This window comes from Prionailurus bengalensis, chromosome E2 (assembly GCF_016509475.1).
Source record: "Prionailurus bengalensis isolate Pbe53 chromosome E2, Fcat_Pben_1.1_paternal_pri, whole genome shotgun sequence".
Classification (NCBI taxonomy): Eukaryota; Metazoa; Chordata; class Mammalia; order Carnivora; family Felidae; genus Prionailurus; species Prionailurus bengalensis.
In genome coordinates, this window is record NC_057352.1 from 14788645 (window position 1) to 14808193 (window position 19549).

The 19549-nt window shown below is 42.8% G+C and overlaps 1 protein-coding gene across 1 annotated transcript; it reads left to right on the forward strand.

Moving 5' to 3' along the window:
* The first annotated feature begins 630 nt into the window (after positions 1-630).
* Positions 631-19299, forward strand: LOC122494046 (zinc finger protein 780B-like). The gene is given in 8 exon segments (XM_043598910.1): positions 631-753; positions 1337-1409; positions 4803-4857; positions 5109-5241; positions 6872-6967; positions 16192-17112; positions 17115-18979; positions 18981-19299. Coding segments are annotated over 6 exon segments (3147 nt in total). The 5' UTR covers positions 631-753; positions 1337-1409; positions 4803-4821; the 3' UTR covers positions 19077-19299.
* The last annotated feature ends 250 nt before the right edge of the window (positions 19300-19549 follow it).

Sequence of the window (19549 nt, forward strand, 5' to 3'; positions counted from 1 at the left end):
ACAGAAACATAATCAAGTTTTGTATGTAGATTTTGTATCCTGCAACTTTTATTCTTTTTTTTTTTATTTTTTTTTTTCAACGTTTATTTATTTTGGGACAGAGAGAGACAGAGCATGAACGGGGGAGGGGCAGAGAGAGAGGGAGACACAGAATCAGAAACAGGCTCCAGGCTCTGAGCCATCAGCCCAGAGCCCGACGCGGGGCTCGAACTCACGGACCGCGAGATCGTGACCTGGCTGAAGTCGGACGCTTAACCGACTGCGCCACCCAGGCGCCCCTCCTGCAACTTTACTAAACCCATTTATTCTGAGTTTTTTGGTGGAGTCTTTTGGGTTTTCCATATATAATATTCCACCTTCTTTAATAGTTGTGTTCATTTGCATTCTTCTCCATTAAGAGAAAAGTAAGTTACACCGACGGTCTAAGAAGCAGCAATACCCCTTCCACGCGAATCCTCAGTCAGCAGCAGCCTGCGGCTGCGCACTCAGGAAGACTGGAACTCCCACAAATCACTGGGCACCCTTAGGGGCGGGCCCAGGTTGCCTGCCGGGATCAATCCATCCGCCCAACCCTAGGCTTCTGAGGCATTTCCTCTTTGGGACTGCATTTCCCAGCGGCCCCTACGCCGAGTTAGCGGCTACTTCCGGCATGCCGGGGTCGTTGTCCTGGTAGGGTGAGGCCTTAAGGTGGAGGAAGAAACCAGTGGCTGCCTGTGCTCATCAGGACCCCAGCCGGAGGGACTGCCAGTGTGGGTGGGCAGAGAGAGGACCTCAGGACAGGGCGCTGACAGGCACGCGAAGGAGCCTCGGCGGCCCGTGTGCGAGCGTGCAGCGAGGAGGGGGATTGTGCGAGCGCGAGTGGCGGACGAGGAATGTGGGAGTCTGTGCTTGGGGGCGCGCCTTGTGCTGCGCTGAGGGGAGAGGGGGCGTGTGGACACTGAGCAGTGCTTTGCTGTGGAGGTGTGTGTGTCAGTGGGACCATTGGCCCGCTGCTTCCTTCGTCTTCTCTCCCAGCCACGTGGCTGCAGCAGAGCAGTGGCCCCTGTAGGGAGGTCAGATACTGAGCCTAGAATGGAAGTTTCCTCGGGAGAGTCCAGACCTGGACCTGGGATGGGAATATTAGAGCTGGAAGTGCCTCTCTGGGGCCCCCACGAGGGCAGCTACTTGCTGAGACCCACCGCATTCTCCGAGTTCTGTCCCCAGGAACCAGCTTCACTTCCGCCCCTTTTTGTGCGAAGTAAGGGAGGTGTGGCCCTGGAGTGTGCTCTCAGATTTAGTCTGCGCTCCCAAGAAAAGCCTGGGGTCTCATACTTTCCATCTCCTTCTCCTTCCCCAGAGTCATTACCATTATCCCAAAGAAGGACCCCCAGGAGGATGAGAGTATTATTGCTGTACATCTAAAGTCAAGGGTGAGTTCGAGATTTGTTTTGCTTAAGAAAAAAAAGGTGGGTTTTTTTTTTGTTTGTTTGTTTGTTTTTTTTGGTTTTAGAATATATAGGTTCCAGTAAACTTTCAGGAAATGTAGGGGAGACGTGCAAATTGATACCCCGCCATTTGGTCCCCCATTGCCCTCACTTCTTCACTTAATACTCACTTAGCCATTGGGTAAATTTTTCACATCTTCTTGGGCACTCTGTTTTTCTAAGATGACACGGAAATAAGCCTCCAGCGATTGATGTTAAAGCTTTATTTTCGGGACTCCGATTTGGTAAGAAAGAGATTAGTGTTTAAGTGGAACCACACACCTAATATCTTTTGCTCTTTAAGGGCCTGCTTTTCAACGCAAGGGCAGAACAGAGATCGTTAGCTTATTTCATTCGGTATGTGAGGCTTTCAGAAATGGGAGAAGTGATAGCAACAGGAGGTGGTATCAGTAAGAGCCAGGATTTTTCTAGCAAGTTCCATCAGTTGAAATTTGCATTGCTGGCCACATCTCGTGGAAGTTTGGCAGCTTGAGTTGTGTTTGGGGCTTCTTTTTGTGTGGACCTTGGGAAGCAGTGTAGTGTGGTTGAAACTAAGGGCTGTGGATCCAGAGTGCCTGGGTTGGAATATTGGTTCGCTTCCTGGCTGTCTCAGGTTTGTAATGAATGTTAAATGAGTTAATGTGTGGGGCGCCTGGGTGGCTCAGTCAGTTGAGTTTCTGACTTTGGCTCAGGTCATGATCTCCTGGTCAGTGAGTTCGAGCCCCGTGTCGGGCTCTGTGCTGACAGCTCAGAGCCTGCTTTGGATTCTGTCTCCCTCTCTTTCTGCCCCTCCCCTGTTCACGCTCTGTTCTCTCTATCTCATTAAAAATGAATAAATGTTAAAAAAAAAAAAAGCTGTTTTAAGTGAGTTGATGTGTATAAAGCCCCTTGGAGCAGTGCCAGGCATACAGCAAGTGCTTGATATGTTTTAGTTCTTGTTTATGCGTGGTCATTTTAGCTCATTCCTCTCACCTTCTATACAACAGGGACATTAGGAATATGTGACATATGGGGGCACCTGGGTGGCTCAGTCAGTTAAGCGTCCGACTTCGGCTCGGGTCATGATCTCGCAGTCTGTGAGTTTGAGCCCTGCATTGGGCTCTGTGCTGACAGCTCAGAGCCTGGAGCCTGCTTCGGATTCTGTGTCTCCCTCTCTCTCTGCCCCTCCTCTGCTTGTGCTCTGCCTCAAAAATAAATAAACATTAAAAAAAAATTAAAAAAGAAAAAAGAATTACATTCTCCAGGCTAGGCTCTGAATGTTTCAGGGTAGCATTCTAAGAAAGAGCAGGCCTTACGCCACATTTTATTATATGATTTACACGAGAAAAAGGCAAACAGTAGAGTTTCTTTAACAAATGTAATCTTTATCCTCAATAATAATGTTGGCACATATCAAGCAGTTCACGTGCGTCATTGTGCGTTTTCATTGAATTTTCCTAGTATTCTTCCTGACGACCCTCTGTGCTCCTTACTCTATTCCTGTTTTACTAATGAGGAGACAGAGGCACTCAGAGGTTAATTGTTTTAGTTCAGATTAATATCCTGAATATGAAAGTAAAACTTGTGAGTTCTTTTTACTAATGACAGGATACTATGTTTGAAATTAGATATACTTTTTTTTCCCCCTAAAGTTTATTGATTTATTTTGAGAGAGACAGAGACAGGACGAGTAGGGGCGGGTTAGAGAGAGAGGGAGAGAGAGAATCCCAAGCAGGTGCCATGCTGTCAGTGCAGAGCCCGATGGAGGACTCGAACCCACGAAGCCGTGATATCATGACCTGAGCCGAAACCAAGAGTCAGATGCTTAACTGACTGAGCCACCCAGGCACCCTAAATGTTTATTTATTTATTTATTTATTATTTTTTTTTTTTAAATTTTTTTTTTTTCAACGTTTATTTATTTTTGGGACAGAGAGAGACAGAGCATGAACGGGGGAGGGTCAGAGAGAGAGGGAGTCACAGAATCGGAAACCGGCTCCAGGCTCTGAGCCATCAGCCCAGAGCCCGACGCGGGGCTCGAACTCCCGGACCGCGAGATCGTGACCTGGCTGAAGTCGGACGCTTAACCGACTGGGCCACCCAGGCGCCCCCCTAAATGTTTATTTATTTTGAGAGAGAGAGAGCGTGAGCTAGCGAGCATGAGTGGGGGGAGGGGCAGAGGGAGAGAGAGAGAATTCCAAAATAGCTCTTTGCTCTCAGCATGGAGTCTGACGCAGGGCTTGATCTCACGAACTGTGAGATCATGCCCTGCGCCAAAATCGAGTCGGTCACTCAACCAAATGAACCACGCAGGCACCCCTACACACACATATATTTTACAGACATAGTCATATTCTGCATCCTATTCTGTAACCTGATTTTTTTTACTTGGTATTCCATTACGTGGATGCCCTGCTGTATTTAACCAGTTGGCTTTGTTGGACTTAGAAAACCGAACACTGCCGAGCAGTTCCATCTACATCCTTTCCAGTTTTCATGCCTTGCCCCACTTCTCCCAATCCTGAGTTCACAGAGAGGTTCTGATTTGGATAATGTGACCCCTTCTTAGTCCTGAAAGGTGGGACCAAGGGAGGAGAATCTGCACAGAGTGGGATGAGTAGCCCAGTCGTCCTAGGCCTAGTCACATATCCAGAGAACGGAGGATCCCTCTTGTTGAGATATTTTGGAGGACAATGTGTTCCTTGTGGCTTGAGGGGAGAGCTTGATTTTGTCCAGACTCCTCACATTTGATGCCAATTTGTATGGCGGACGGGAGAGAGGGAAAAGGAGAGTGTGTGAAGCAGAGAGGGACAGAAGAGGGATTTTAGGAAGTAATTGGAACATAGAAATGGAAGAACAAATTGTATTGTTTTTATTTTTTTAATGTTTATTTTTGAGAGAGTGACAGAGAGAGAGTGAGTTGGGGAGGGGCAGAGACAGAGGGAGACACAGAATCCGAAGCAGGCTCCAGGCTCTGAGCTGTCAGCACAGAGCCCGACGCGGGGCTCCAACCCACAAACCGCGAGATTATGACCTGAGCCAAAGTCGGACACTCAGCCGACTGAGCCACCCAGGCGCCCCTATTTTTTTATTAAGTTTATTTATTTGGAGAGAGAGAGAGAGAGAGAGAGAGGCAGGGAGGGGCAGAGAGAGAATCCCAAGCAGGCTCCCCATTGTCAGCACAGAGCCCAATATGGGGCTCAGAGTCACGAACCGTGAGATCATGACCTGAGCCGAACCCAAAAGTAAGACGCTTAACTGACTGAGCCACTCAGGCTCCCCAAAAAGATTGTTGTATTAATTTAAGTCACTTAGCACCAAGGCACAGCTTGGCTTAAGCCCTTCTCTTATTCTCTCTAGGAGTGGAAGCGTGAGGAAAATGGACCAATTTTGTCATTCTAAAGACATGGGCTATGTAAGTTGGTATCTCCTTTCCTTGAAATATGACTTTACATTTACTTTATCCATTGCAGACGTGCCGGGGTAAGTAGGTTATCCCACGGCACACAAGAAGTTTGCTCTGTAGCAGCGGGAGGCCACAAGAACTTGCAGGCACCCTGCACAGTTCCCAGTCACTCCTTTCCTGCAGTGTGGTTCTTCTCCCCCCTCTCTGTTCCCCTTGAAATAGTTTCCTTCGGTTTCACCATGATGCATGTGTGTGTGTAGTTTCAGGGCTCTGTGTCATTCAGGGACGTGGCCATCAGCTTCTCCCAGGAAGAGTGGGTGTGTCTGGACCCTGGTCAGAGGGCTTTGTACAGGGACGTGATGTTGGAGAACTATAGCCACCTGCTCTCACTGGGTAAGACTATTTCCCCCGATGTTAATTAATTTGAGAGATTAATTCGTTTTGCAATAAAATTAGTATTGAGCAATTGTAATTATTAATAAATTGTTAGTGTCTGTTCTCTGGAATATCAGCTTTCTTCACCATGAATTTCAGGACTGTGTTTTAAGAAATAGATGTGTTCTGGGGTGCCTGGGTGGCTCAGTCGGTTAAGTGGCCGACTCCGGCTCAAGTCATGATCTCACGGTCTGTGAGTTTGAGCCCTGCGTCAGGCTCTGTGCTGGCAGTTCAGAGCCTGGAGCCTGCTTCGGATTCTGTGTCTCCCTCTCTGTCTCTGCCCCTCCTCCCTCCTGCTCTGTCTCTCTCTGTCTCTGAAAAATGAATAAACCTTAAAAAATATTAAAAAAAAAATAGATGTGTTCAGGGCTGCCTGGTGGCTCAGGTGGTTAAGTGTCCAACTTCTGCTCAGGACATGATCTCACGGTTCTTGAGTTTGAGCCCCACATCAGGCTTCGCGCTTCAGATTCTCTGTCTCCCTCTCTTTCTGCCCCTGTCCACCTTGCACACTCTCTCTCAAAAAATAAATAAATAAACATTAAAAAAAAAAAAGCCAAGTTCCTTCTTGTTCCCAAAGGAAATAGTTTGGGATTTGTTGGGTTGAAAATGGGCATGTGCATGAAATGCCTGCGTCTTGCCCACCCCTCTGAACTTTCTCCCTTATGCCTGCCCTCTCTGTCACTGCCCCTTTCTTAATGACCAAGGGACAGAATTAGGAATCTTGGGAATGTACTGTATGTTCAGTCTCTAAGACAGGTTTCATATTGTGTTTGATCTCAGAATTACTGTAGATGTTCTGGGTTGTTGTTTTTTTCTGACCCACTTGAAAGAAGAACAGTGTTTTGAGTTTTTCTATCAAAAGAGCCTCTATGATTTATGTGGTATTGATTGGATCAACCAAATTCATTTAAAACCAAAGCGGACACATTCCATTTCCTTTAACAGACATTCCTTTACTCGCTTTGTAGTTTCAGGCTGTAAAGTTTGTATTTTCACAAAATGAACATACTAAGAACGAACTAGAATGTTAAGGAGGCAAAAGAAAGAACAACAATAAAAATACTATTAACTTTGTAGTACTATATGCTAGGCAATGTTGGAAGTGTTTTACATATACTAAATAATTTTAATACCAACCCTATAAAGTAGGTATTATTATCATCCCCATTTTAGAGATGGGAAAACTGATGGACACAGGGCTTGCCTGGGGTCCTGTTGCTACTGGGTATCAGGACAGGGTTTTCACCAGGCAGTCTGGCTTGAAGGTTCATGTTCTCAGCTACTGAATTGTACTTCCTCTCAAAGGACAGACCCTATGTGAGTTTAAGTGATGTAAGTCCTAAATAAATAAATAAATAAATAAATAAATAAATAAATAAATGACGTAAGTCCTTTGTCTAACCTAGCTGCTCTCATACAATCTTCTCAACCCTTCTCTGAAGTCTTTTCTTAATATCATTTTGACTTTTAAATTATTACAAATTTAACCAGGTCTTAACCAAAGTTCTGTTTTGTGGGGTTTTGTATATTTAAAAAATTCTTTTTCTATACCATGCATCATTTTTTTTTTTTTTTTTTTTTTAAGCAGGAAGGTCCATTTCTAAGCCAGATGTGATTACCTTACTGGAGCAAGAGAAAGAGCCTTGGGTGGTTGTGAGGAAAGAAACAAGTGGATGGTACCCAGGTGAGTAGGGGAGAAGCCGGCAGAGAGGGTCAGGAGAGGGTCAGAGATGACTCACACCCCTGAGATGTGGTTTGGAAAATTCCTTCAGAGACCCAAGACCTGTTAGATAAAGATGCCTGAGACCCGGGAAGGAAGTAAAGCTCACAGCGTGGGCTCTCCAAGGAACTTCATCTGTTGCCAGTCACCTCTCATTTTTGTTCTCTTATTTCCTCCCCTTTCAGCGGAGTGAGCGCCTGGTTTCTTTCCCAGTGTGACCTTTTAACATGTATTTTGCATCCAGCTGTTTTCCAGCTCTACTTTTGCATTTAAATTTCTACATGTGTTTTCAGTGTCTAAAAAATGCAGTCATATATTCAGCAAAGATTTATCGAGTGTCCACTCCCAGCAGAGCACTGCTCAGCATTGTGTGTACAGTGAAATGAACATGACTGATAAGAGTCCCTGCTCTTGTGGACTTTACCTGCAGTTGGCAAGACGTGGGTTAAACAAGCCCATGAGCAAATCTGTAATGTCAGGAATCATGCTGTGCAGACAAGTATATAGGAGTAATGGGGTAGGAATGACAGGGCTCGGTGGAGGGGGGGGCGCTGGGTGGCTCAGTTGGTTAAGTGTCTGACTCTTGATTTCAGCATAGGTCATGATCTCATGGTTTGTGAGTTCAGGCCCAGCATCGGGCTCTAAACTGACAGTGGGAGCCTGCTTGGGCTGCTCCCTCTCCCTCTCTCTCTCTCTGCCCCTACCCTGCTTGCTCTCTCTGTCTCTCAAAGATAAATAAATCGGGGTACCTGGGTGGCTCAGTCAGTTGAGCATCCGACTTCAGCTCAGGTCACGATCTTGAGGTTCCTGAGTTTGAGCCCCACGTCGGACTCGCTTCTGTCAGCTCAGAGCCCATTTCAGATCCTCTATTCCCTCTCTCTGCCCTTCCCCAGCTGGCACTCTCTCAAAAATAAATAAAAAACATTAAAACTAATTAAAAATAAATAAATAAACTTAAAAAAAAAAAGAAAGAATAACAGGGCTTGGGTGCTTAGAGCGCATGTCCTGAAGTAGGCACGCTTGCACAGAACTGTGAAGGAAGGGTTCGGGCCACAAATATGGGACAGAGCATTCTGTCTGCTCAGACTAAGCGGGAGACACAGAGGCCCTGAGACAGAAGTGATTTCTGTGTGACTGGGAGCTGTAAGAAGGTTAGAACAGAATATGGGAAGGATGGTAGGAAGGGCGGTCTGGGAGTTAGGCCGGGACCAGATCATACGAGGTCCTGATTGTTATTGTGAGGAGTATAGAATGTTTTCCCAAGAGTTACTTACGGTCATCTTCTGATCTGTATTGAAAGTTTTCCTCATTTCTTACTCTTTAAACAAAGCATGACAAGAATACAGAAGACCACATAAAACAAAGAATTGCATGATTAGTTGTTTTAAGATATACACATATGAAACACCAGGCTGTGAGTTAGGATTTTGCCAGCTGTCCCGGAAGTCTGTTGTGTGTTCGCACTCACAAACCTTTCCTTCCCTGAAGGAGAGTGTTTCTCTAGAGGTTTATTGTCTGAGTGAGCATCTCCAGTCTGATTTTGTTTGGCCTTTTGTTTTAAAAAGTCTTAAGTCTCTTTCAAATTAAAGGTTCTTGATTTTGTTGTTAACAGTTTTTTCTTGATTAAGTCAGGTCATTTGTCCTGTAGTTTCACACCATCTGGATTTTGCTGATTGCATCTTGGTGATATGGAGGAACATGTTCCACTGTCTCCTATTTCCTGTAAAATGATAGTTGAGTCTAGAAGCTTAATCAAACTTTTGAGGGAATTTTTTTTTTTTTGGCAAGACTGTTTTCCTAGATGATGGTAATATTCTTCAGTCCATCGGCATGTGGTATCTGGGTTTCTTGTTTTAATGATGTTAGCAGTCATTGATAGTCAGTTACTATGTCCCTTAATTCACTAGAGGTTGTAAATTGGTGATATTATAATTCTGTCATTTATTCTTTATTAGCTAGAATGCGTCTGTAAAAAGAAATATCACCTTATTTACTACTTGGTTACTCAGTTATACAGATCAAATAGAAAATTGAAGATAGTGGGGCGCCTGGGTGGCTCAGTCGATTGACCAGCCGACTTCAGCTCAGGTCATGATCTCATAGTTCGTGGGTTCGAGCCCTATGTTGAGCTCTGTGCTGACAACTCAGAGCCTAAAGCCTGCTTCAGATTCGGTGTCTCACTCTCTCTCTGCCCCATCCCCCTCTCCCTCTGTCTCTCTCTCAAAAATAAATAAGTGTTTAACAAAATTAAAAATATATATAATAGCAATCTCACATTTAAAAAAAATTAAAGGTATTCTTTTCCTTTGTTCACTAACTTTCTAAATAATGAGTTGGTTTCCTAGCGTCCTTTCAAAGGTGACTCCTTTTTTATGATGATTAGGAATACATGGGATTATAATATTTGATGTACTTCCCTCTGTTGTTACTATGTTTGCTGACTCAAATTGTCCCATCAATTGGCCAGTGCGAACCTCTTCGAGTTGGCTCTGGAGCCCTTTTAACATGACCCTGGTGGCCTTTGAGAGACTCCTACCTGTCTAATAAGACAGCCTGTTTCTAGGCTTGTCTTGTACATTTCCCCCACCCCCCCCCCTTTTTTTCCCCTCAAAAAAGCCCTGCTTTTTTTAATGGAAAATAGTCAATATAAATAGTCAATATAAACCCTGCTATTTTTATTATTATTTTTTTTTATGGTTAGGTTTCTTCAGTCCCTTTTTATCTAAAGAGGTTTTGTGCCTTAAAATTTATTTTAATTTTTTTTACTTTGGTTTTTCTCTCTCACTCTTCTTTGGAGTCTAAGTACAGGCTAGTTTACTTAAAGCATGGCATTCTGAATTCATGTGCTTTAAAGATTTTTCTCATGATTTGCTTCCGAAGGCTTCACAGTGGATTCCAATAGCATCATGTGAAGAATCACATCACATCCAGTCTCTTTAGAGATTGCTGTGGTTTTGGTCAACCAAATATGGCTTTCCATTTCTAAAGGAATGAATAATCTCTGAGTTGAGCTTCAGCAGGATTTTAGTGGCCAGAAACTGTAGTAAATGATTTCACTCATTTAAAATATGTCGAGACTGCTTTATTTTATAACCCAATATATGGTCAGTTTTTATAAATGTTCTGTGTGATTGACAAAGGAATGTGTATTTGTAGTCTCAAGTTTGTTTTGTGTGTGTTTTTTTAAATGTTTATTTTTGAGAGAGAGAGAGAGTGTGTGTGTGTGTGTGAGCAGGGGAGGGGCAGAGAGAGAGAGGGAGACACAATCTGAAGCAGGCTCTAGGCTCAGAACTGTCAACAGAGAGCCCAACATGGGGCTCAAACCCATGAACCGTGAGATCATGACCTGAGCTGAAGTCAGATGCTCAACCGACTGAGCCACCCAGGCGCCCCATGTTGGAGCTATTTTCTTTGAAATGTGGTCAGTGGCACTCACTTCATAGTTGTTTTGTTTTGTTCTGTTTTTAATGTTTCTTTTTGAGAGAGAGAGAGAGTGTGAGTAATTGAGGGGCAGAGAGAGAGGCAGACACAGAATCCGAAGCAGGCTTCCGGCTCCCAGCTGTCCATATATTGGGTTATACTGACCATATATCGGGTTATAAAATAAAGCAGTCTTGAGTCAGCACAGAGCCCCACGTGGGACTGGAACTCAAGAACCATGAGATCATAACCTGAGCTGAAGTCAGATGCATAACTGACTGAGCCACCCATGTGCCCCTTACTTTGTAGTTTTAAGTTTTGTGGCCTAACATGTGATCTGTTCTGGAGAATGTTGCATGGGCACTTGAAAAGAATGTGTGTTCTGCTGTTCTGGGATGGAATGTTCTGAATGTATGTGTCATTCAAAGCCACTGTTTCCTTGTTGAATTTCTGCCTGGATGATCTATCCATTGATATGAGTGAGGTGTTAAAATCCCTAATTTTTTTTTTTATTTTTTAGAGAGAGAGAGCATGAGTGGGGGAGAGGGACAGAGGGAGAGAGAGAGAATTTTAAGTAGGCTCCACACTCAGTGCAGAGCCTGCTGTGGGGCTCAATCCCACAATCCTGGTATCATGACCTGAGCCAAAATCAAGAGTTGGATGCTCAACCAACTTAGCCACCCAGGCGCCCCACCTACTATTACTGCATTATTGTCAGTTTCTTCCTTTATGTCTGTAAACAGTGGCTTTATGTATTTAGGTGTTTCCATGTTGGGTGGATAAATATTTACAATTACTATATACTATTGTTGGATTGTCCTCTTTATCATTATGTGGTGTCATTCTTTGTCTCTTGTTACAGTCTTTACGTTAAAGTCTATTTTGTCCAATATAAGTATTGCTACCACAGCTTTCTTTTTGCTTCTATTTGCATGGTAGATGATTTTCTATGCATTCACTTTCAATCTTTATGTGTCTTTATGTCTGATATGAGTTTCTTCTAGGCAGCATGTAGATGGGTCTTGCTTTTTTATCCATTCAGTTATTGTAGGTCTTTTGATTGGAGCATTTAGTCCATTCACACTTGAAGTAATTATTGATAGGTATGTAGTTATTGCCAGTTTGTTACTTGTTTTATGGTTGTGTTTATAGTTCTCTCTTCCTTTCTTCTCTTGCTGTCTTCCTTTGTGGTTTGATGGCTTTCTTTAATGTTATATTTGGATTTTTTTCTCTTTATCTTCTATCTATTATAGGTTTTTGTTTTGTGGTTACCATCAGGGTCATATACAACATCTTGGGTTGCCTGGGTGGCTCAGTTGATTAAACAGCCAACTTTGGCTCAGGTCATGATCTCACAGTTTGTGGGTTTGAGCCCCATGTCGGGCTCTGTGCCGACAGTTCAGAGCCTGGAGCCTGCTTCGGATTCTGTATTTCCCTCCCTCTCTGTCCCTCCCCTGCTCATGCTCTGTCTCTCTGTCTCTCAAAAATGAATAAATATTAAAAAAAACTTTTTTAGATAACATCTTATGTGTATAGCAGTCTATATTAAGTTGATGGTTGCTAAAGTTTGAGTCCATTCTAAAAGAACTAAAGTTTTATTCCCCCCATTCTGTTTTATGTATATGATGTCATACTTTACATCTTTTTATTTTGTGAATCCCTTGGCTGATTTTTATAGATATAATTGATTTTTCTGCTTTTGTGCTTTAACCTTCATATTGGTTTTATAAGTGATTAATCTACTACTTTTATTATATGTTTGCATTTACCTGTGAATTTTTTTCCTTTCTTAACTTTCTTATTCCATTAAAAAAAATTTTTTTTTTTTAATTTTTTTTTTCAACGTTTATTTATTTTTGGGACAGAGAGACACAGAGCATGAACGGGGGAGGGGCAGAGAGAGAGGGAGACACAGAATCGGAAACAGGCTCCAGGCTCTGAGCCATCAGCCCAGAGCCTGACGCGGGGCTCGAACTCACAGACCGCGAGATCGTGACCTAGCTGAAGTCGGACGCTTAACCGACTGCGCCACCCAGGCGCCCCTAAAAAAATTTTTTTAATGTTTATTAATTTTTGAGAGAGAGAGTTTGAGCAGGGGAGGGCAGATAGAGAGGGAGACACAGAATCTGAAGCAGGCTCCAGGCTCTGAGCTATCAGCACAGAGCCTGATGTGGGGCTTAAACTCATGAACCATGAGATCATGACCTGAAATTGAAATCGGATGCTCAACCAATTAAACCACCCAGATGCCCCAGTAACTTTCTTATTCCTAATTATGGTCTATTCTTTCCATTCAAAGAATGCCCTTTAATGTTTCTTGTAAGGCTGGTTTAAATGGTAATGAGCTCCTTTAACTTTTGTATGGGAGACTCTATCTCTCCTATTCTGAATGATAGCTTTGCTGGGTAGAGTATTCTTGGTTGCAGGTTTTTTTCCTTTCAGTACTTTGAATATATCATAGCCCTCCCTTCTGGCCTGTAAAGTTTCTGCTAAAAATCAACAGAATAGCCTTAAAGGGTGTCTCTTCTATATAACATTTATTTTTCTCTTGCTGCTTTCAAAATTCTCCCTCTGTTACTACTTTTTTACTATTTTGATTACTGTGTGTCTTGATGTGGACTTCCTGGTGTTAATTTTATTGGGAGTTCTCTATGCCTTCTGGATCTGGATGTCTGTTTCCTTCCTCAGATTAGGAACATTTTCAGCTATTATTTCTTCAAATAAATGTTCTGCCCCCTTTTCTCTCTCTTCTCCTTCTGGAATCCCTATAATGTGAATGTTATTATTCTTGATGATGTTGCTGAGTTTTCTGTATCTATTCTCATTTTTTATTCTTTTTATTTTTTGCTGTTCAGCTTGATTGCTTTTCACTACACTGTCTTCCAGGTCGCTGATCTGTTCTTCAGCTTCTTCTAATATGCTCTTGAGTCCCTCAGTGTTGTTTTGTTTTGTTTTGTTTTGTTTTTTAAAATTTTTTTTCAACGTTTATTTATTTTTGGGACAGAGAGAGACAGAGCATGAACGGGGGAGGGGCAGAGAGAGAGGGAGACACAGAATCGGAAACAGGCTCCAGGCTCTGAGCCATCAGCCCAGAGCCTGACGCGGGGCTCGAACTCACGGACCGCGAGATCGTGACCCGGCTGAAGTCGGACGCTTAACCGACTGCGCCACCCAGGCGCCCCTGTTTTGTTTTTTTTAATCTCCGTCATTGAGTTCTTCATCTCTGAGTGGTTCTTTTTTGTATTTACTGTTTGTTTTTGAAAGCCTCACTGAGATCATGCACTTTTTTCTCAAGTCAGGTGAATATTTTTATGACCATTGCTTTGAATTCTTTATCAGGCACATTGCTTATCTCCATTTCATTTAGCTTTTTTGCTGTGATTTTGTCCTGTTCTTTCATTTGGGACATATTCCTCTGTCTTCTCATTTTATATAACTCTGTGTATTTGCTTCTGTATATTAGGAGAGTCAGTTACAGCTCCTGATCTTAAAAGTAGTGGCCTTAGGAAGAAGAGAAGTCCCATGGTGCCCTGCAGTGCAGGGCCCCCTGTTCACTAGGTCCATATGCTTTTCAGCCTCTGCCTCACTGTTGTGGCAGAGCCTCCTCTGTCAGTCCATTGGCCTCAGTGCCCCACTTTGCCTGTTTTGGACAAGATTTGATCTCGGTGTTGTTAAGGGGTAGTCTGGGGCCTCCAGCGGCTTATAGTGTGGTGGTGTCAGCAGTTAGACTAGATGCCTGCTCTCAGCCTGTCTGCTGGGGCTGTAGTTGAACCAACCTGCAAGGCACCCTCTATGCCTTGTCCCCTGAGAGGCTTTCCCTGGGGGGCAGGGCCGGCAGTCAGACCAGATGCCTGCCCCCAGTCCATCTGCCAGGGCTGCGGTCACACTATTGCTAGCTATGAGGTTCAGTTGCCAGAACCGCAGGCATACCCGTGTGTGTGGGGGGGGTGGGGGGGGTGGGGGGGGGTGTGTGGTTATCTTTCCCCCTCCCCAGAGCAGGAGTCACTTTGGAGTGGGGTGGGTTTGATGGGGCAGATCCACAGGAGAATGTGGAGGTGGGGCATGCAGTGCTAGCAAGGTCGGTGTTGTGTGTTTGCACTGGTTCCCTGAAGCTCCCAACTATCTAGGCAAGTGTTGGTGGCACAGGGAATGGTTCCTGCCAGCTCTTTTGTTGTTGGAGAAGTTTCTTAAAGATCCCTGCACCTCCAGCACACATTCTGAGATTGGTAAATAAATGTTTTTCATGTATACCGCAGGCACTTTTCAAACTGCCGCTTCTGTGTTGTATCTTAGCAGGTTGTTTGTTAATGCTGGCTCTTTAAGGATGGGGACTCAAATTTCCCGTCAACCTCTGGCTTTCCCAGAACTAAGCCTGCTGATTTTTAAAGTACCTAGAGTTAAGTACAGTCAGTTTACCCACTGATTGTAAAAACTTGTGAAGTTAAGCCCCACTGGTTTTCTTTCTTTTCTTTTCTTTTTTTAAAAATATTTATTTTTGAGAGATAGAGCATGTAAGTTCGAGAGGGGCAGAGAGAGGGAGGGACAGAGGATTAGAAGCAGCTTCTGTGCTGACAATAGATAGTCCAATGTGGGGCTTGAACTCACCAGCCATGAGATCATGACCTAAGCTGAAGTTGGACGCTCAATCAGCTGAGCCACCCAGGCGCCCCTGTACTTAAATGTTTTGAATGGTTTGCCTTTACTCTTACAATAAAATCCAAAACCCTTGCCACAGATAATGAGACCACCTATGAAGCCACTGCCATCCTTTGGATCCTGTCTCTACCACACTGCCTTCTTTCAGCGCTTAGAACATGATAGAACCTTTTTTCAATAACTTCATGCTTCACTTAGACTGTTTTCATCATACGAGAGTCCTGTGGCCTGAGGTGCTTGTAGGAGACACCATTTTCATTTTTTAAGACTCAAAAGAAGGGGCGCCTGGGTGGCTCAGTCAGTTAAGTGTCCGACCTTGGCTCAGGTCATGATTTGTGGTTCGTGGGTTTGACCCCTGTGTCAGGCTCTGTGCTGACAGCTCAGAGCCTGGAGCCTGCTTGGGATTCTGTGTCTCCCTCTCTCTCTTCCCCTATCCCCCCAAAAATAAATAACATTAAAAAAAAACAGTTTAAGTACAGACCCTTAAACTTTGATTTGCATCAGAATTATCTGATAGAGATGTTAAAAATACAGCATTGTAGGACTTATTCCTAAAAATTCCAATTCTGTGCATCTGAGTTGCTTGAATATCAGTTTTTGTAACAAACCTACCAAAGGATTTTGACTTAATACCTAAATTTCACAGTTAATCTCTTCTCTATTATGAGTATCACCATCTTATTTACATAAACTTTCTTCATTTTTGGAGCTTTTCTTATCATTTTTCAAATTCTCTGAAAGTATACTATATGTACTTTCAATATATATCTTTTTTATTTTTCTTGCTCTACATATTGTTAGAGTTATGTATTCTTTTTTAAAAAAATTTTTAAATGTCATTCATTTTTTGAGAGAGAGACAGAGCGCAGGTTGGGGAGGGGCAAAGAGAGAGGGAGACACAGAATCCAAAGCAGGCTCCAGGCTCTGAGCTGTCAGCAGAGCCTGACGCAGGGCTTGAACCCACGAACCGGGAGATCATGACCTGAGGCAAAGTCGGATGCTTACCGGACTGAGCCACCCAGATGCCCCTAGAGTTATGTATTCTTTAATGGATTTTGTACATGTGTATATACAGGCAAATAAAATGTGTTTGCTTTCTCCTTTTCTTTCAGATTTGGGGTCAAATTATGGAGCTAAGAAGTTATCTCCAGAAAATGATATTTATGAAACAAATTTGCCCAAACAGAGTATAACGCAAATAAGTAAAACTCCTGGCCTCAAGGCCTCCAATTGTAGAAATGACTCAAAATGCAGAAATAGATTTAGGGGACGACAGAGACATCAAGAGGGGTATATCAGTCAAAAGATAATAAGCTATGAAAAAATGCATACTTATACTCATCATATTTCTCTTATTCACAATACAGATAAGCCATATGAATGTAAGGAGTGTGGGAAGTACTTTAGTCGTGGTTCAAATCTTATTCAGCATCAGAGTATTCATACGGGAGAGAAACCCTACAAATGTAAGGAATGTGGGAAGGCCTTTAGACTTCTTATCCAGCTTACTCGCCATCAGAAATTTCATAGTGGTGAAAAACCCTTTAAATGTAAGCAATGTGGGAAAGCTTTTAGTCTTCCCACCCAGCTCAATCGCCATGAGAACATTCATACAGGTGAGAAACCATTTGAGTGTAAGGAATGTGGTAAGTCCTTTAATCGTAGCTCAAACCTTGTTCAACATCAGAGTATTCATACGGGTGCAAAACCCTATGAATGTAAAGAGTGTGGGAAAGGCTTTAATCGTGGTTCAAACCTTATTCAGCACCAGAAAATTCATTCTAGTGAGAAACCCTTTGAGTGTAAGGAGTGTGGGAAGGCCTTTAAATATCATTACCAACTTACTGAACATTGTCGAATTCATACTGGTGAGAAACCCTTTGAATGTAAAGAATGTGGGAAGGCCTTTTGTCTTCCAGTAGAGCTTGCTAGACATCAGAACTTTCATACTGGTGAGAAACCATTTACATGTAAGGAATGTGGCAAGGCCTTCAGTCGTGGCTCGAATCTTGTCCAACATCAGAGTATTCATACTCTGAGAAACCCTATGGATGTAAGGAGTGTGGGAAGGCTTTTAGACTTCACCTACAACTTTCTCGACATCAGAAAACGCATACTGGTGAAAAACCATTTGAATGTAAAGAATGCGGGACAGCCTTCCAATATCAGTACCAACTTATTGAGCATCAGCGAATTCACACAGGTGTGAAACCTTATGAATGTAAGGAATGTGGGAAATTGTTTCGTCGTGGTTCAAACCTCATTCAACATCGGAGTGTTCATACTGGAAAGAAACCTTTTGAATGTAAGGAATGTGGGAAGGCCTTTAGACTCCATATACAACTTACTCGACATGAGAAATTTCATACCGGTGAGAAGCCCTTTGAATGTGGAAAATGTGGGAAAGCCTTTAGTCTTCTCACCCAGCTTCATCGCCATGAGAACATTCATACAGGTGAGAAACCATTTGAATGTAAAGAATGTGGGAAGTCCTTTAATCGTGTCTCAAACCTTGTTCAACATCAGAGTATTCATGCTGGCGTGAAACCCTATGAATGTAAAGAGTGTGGGAAGGGCTTTAATCGTGGTTCAAACCTTATTCAGCATCAGAAAATTCATTCTAGTGAGAAACCCTTTGAGTGTAAGGAGTGTGGGAAGGCCTTTAGGTATCATTACCGACTTATTGAACATCATAGAATGCATACTGGGGAGAAACCCTTTGAATGTAAAGAATGTGGGAAGGCCTTTACTCTTCTGACACAGCTTACTCGACATCGGAACATTCATACTGGTGAGAAACCATTTAAATGTAAGGAATGTGGCAAGGCCTTCAATCGTGGTTCAAATCTTGTTCAACATCAGAGTATTCATACTGGCGAGAAACCCTACGGATGCAAGGAGTGTGGAAAGGCTTTTAGACTTCACCTACAACTTTCTCGACATCAGAAAACGCACGCTGGTGAAAAACCATTTGAATGTAAGGAATGTGGGGCAGCCTTTAGACATCAGTACCAAGTTATTGAACATCAGCGAATTCATACAGGTGTGAAACCCTATGAATGTAAGGAATGTGCAAAGAGCTTTAGTCGTGGTACAGACCTTAGAGTACATCAGAGAATTCACACTGGTGAGAAACCCTTTGAATGTAAGGAATGTGGGAAGGCCTTTCGACATCATTATCAGTTTCTTGGACATTCCAGAATTCATACTGGTGAGAACCCCTATGAATGTAAGGAATGTGGGAAATGCTTTATTTGCAGTAGTGAACTTAGAGTACATCAGAGAATTCATACTGGTGAGAAACCGTATCAGTGTAAGGAATGTGGGAAGGCCTTCAGTCGTAGCTCAAACCTTATTCAACATGTTAAAATTCATACTGGTGAGAAGCCCTATGAATGTAAGGAATGTGAAAAGGCCTTTAGCAATAATTATGAACTTACTGTACATCAGAGAATTCATACTGGTGAGAAACCTTATGAATGTAAGGAATGTGGGAAAACTTTTAGACTTAGTTCAGTCTTTACTGCCCATCAGAGAATTCATACAGGTATGAAACCCTATGAATGTAAAGAATGTGGAAAGAGCTTTAGTTGTAGCTCAAACCTTATTCAACATGAGAGGATTCATACTGGTGAAAAACCTTATGAATGTAAGGAATGTGGGAAGGCCTTTAGACTTAGGTCAGTGTTTATTGCCCATCAGAGAATTCATACAGGTCTGAAACCCTATGAGTGTAAAGAATGTGGGAAAGCCTTTACTGTGACTGGTCAGCTGACCCGACATCAGAAAATTCATAATCGTCAGAAGTCCTATGAATATAAGGAATGCGGGAAAAAAACCTTCCCTGGTTATGAACAGCTTACTCATCATCAGAGAGTTCACAGTGGCAAGAAACCCTATGGATATAAAAGAATGTGGGAAGACCTTCCATCATGGACTGAGATTTGCTCAACAGCACAGTATTCCTACTGGTGAGGAACTCCTTGAGTATAAGTAATGTGGAAGGATTGACAGTCACAGCAAACACTTTAGAGTAGAGAAGACATTCTGATGAGGGAGTCTTTAAATGTAAGAAATACAGGGTGGCCGTCGTGTTCATTGTTTACTAATCATGAAAGATATTTTACTACGTATGTTAATTTCATGCATTTAGAAAAGCCTTCAAACTCCAACTGGAGAAAAACTATCCTTGGAACAAATATAAGCTACATCTACCTGAGGCATGTGCTTTATTTCCATTTCACTACCTATGTGACATTAGACTAGGTGTCTAGCCTCTTTTTGCATCATTTATAATGGCAATGGTAGTGAGTACTAGTGCAATTATAGGAATAAATGTGTTACAGTACACAGAAAATCCTTGAAAAAGTATTTGGCACATGCTTGTGCTCATAAAGGATAGCTTTTACATTGTTCCATTAGCATTACTGTTACTGAGGACAGGAAAAGTGTATTGTGAATCATTTAGAA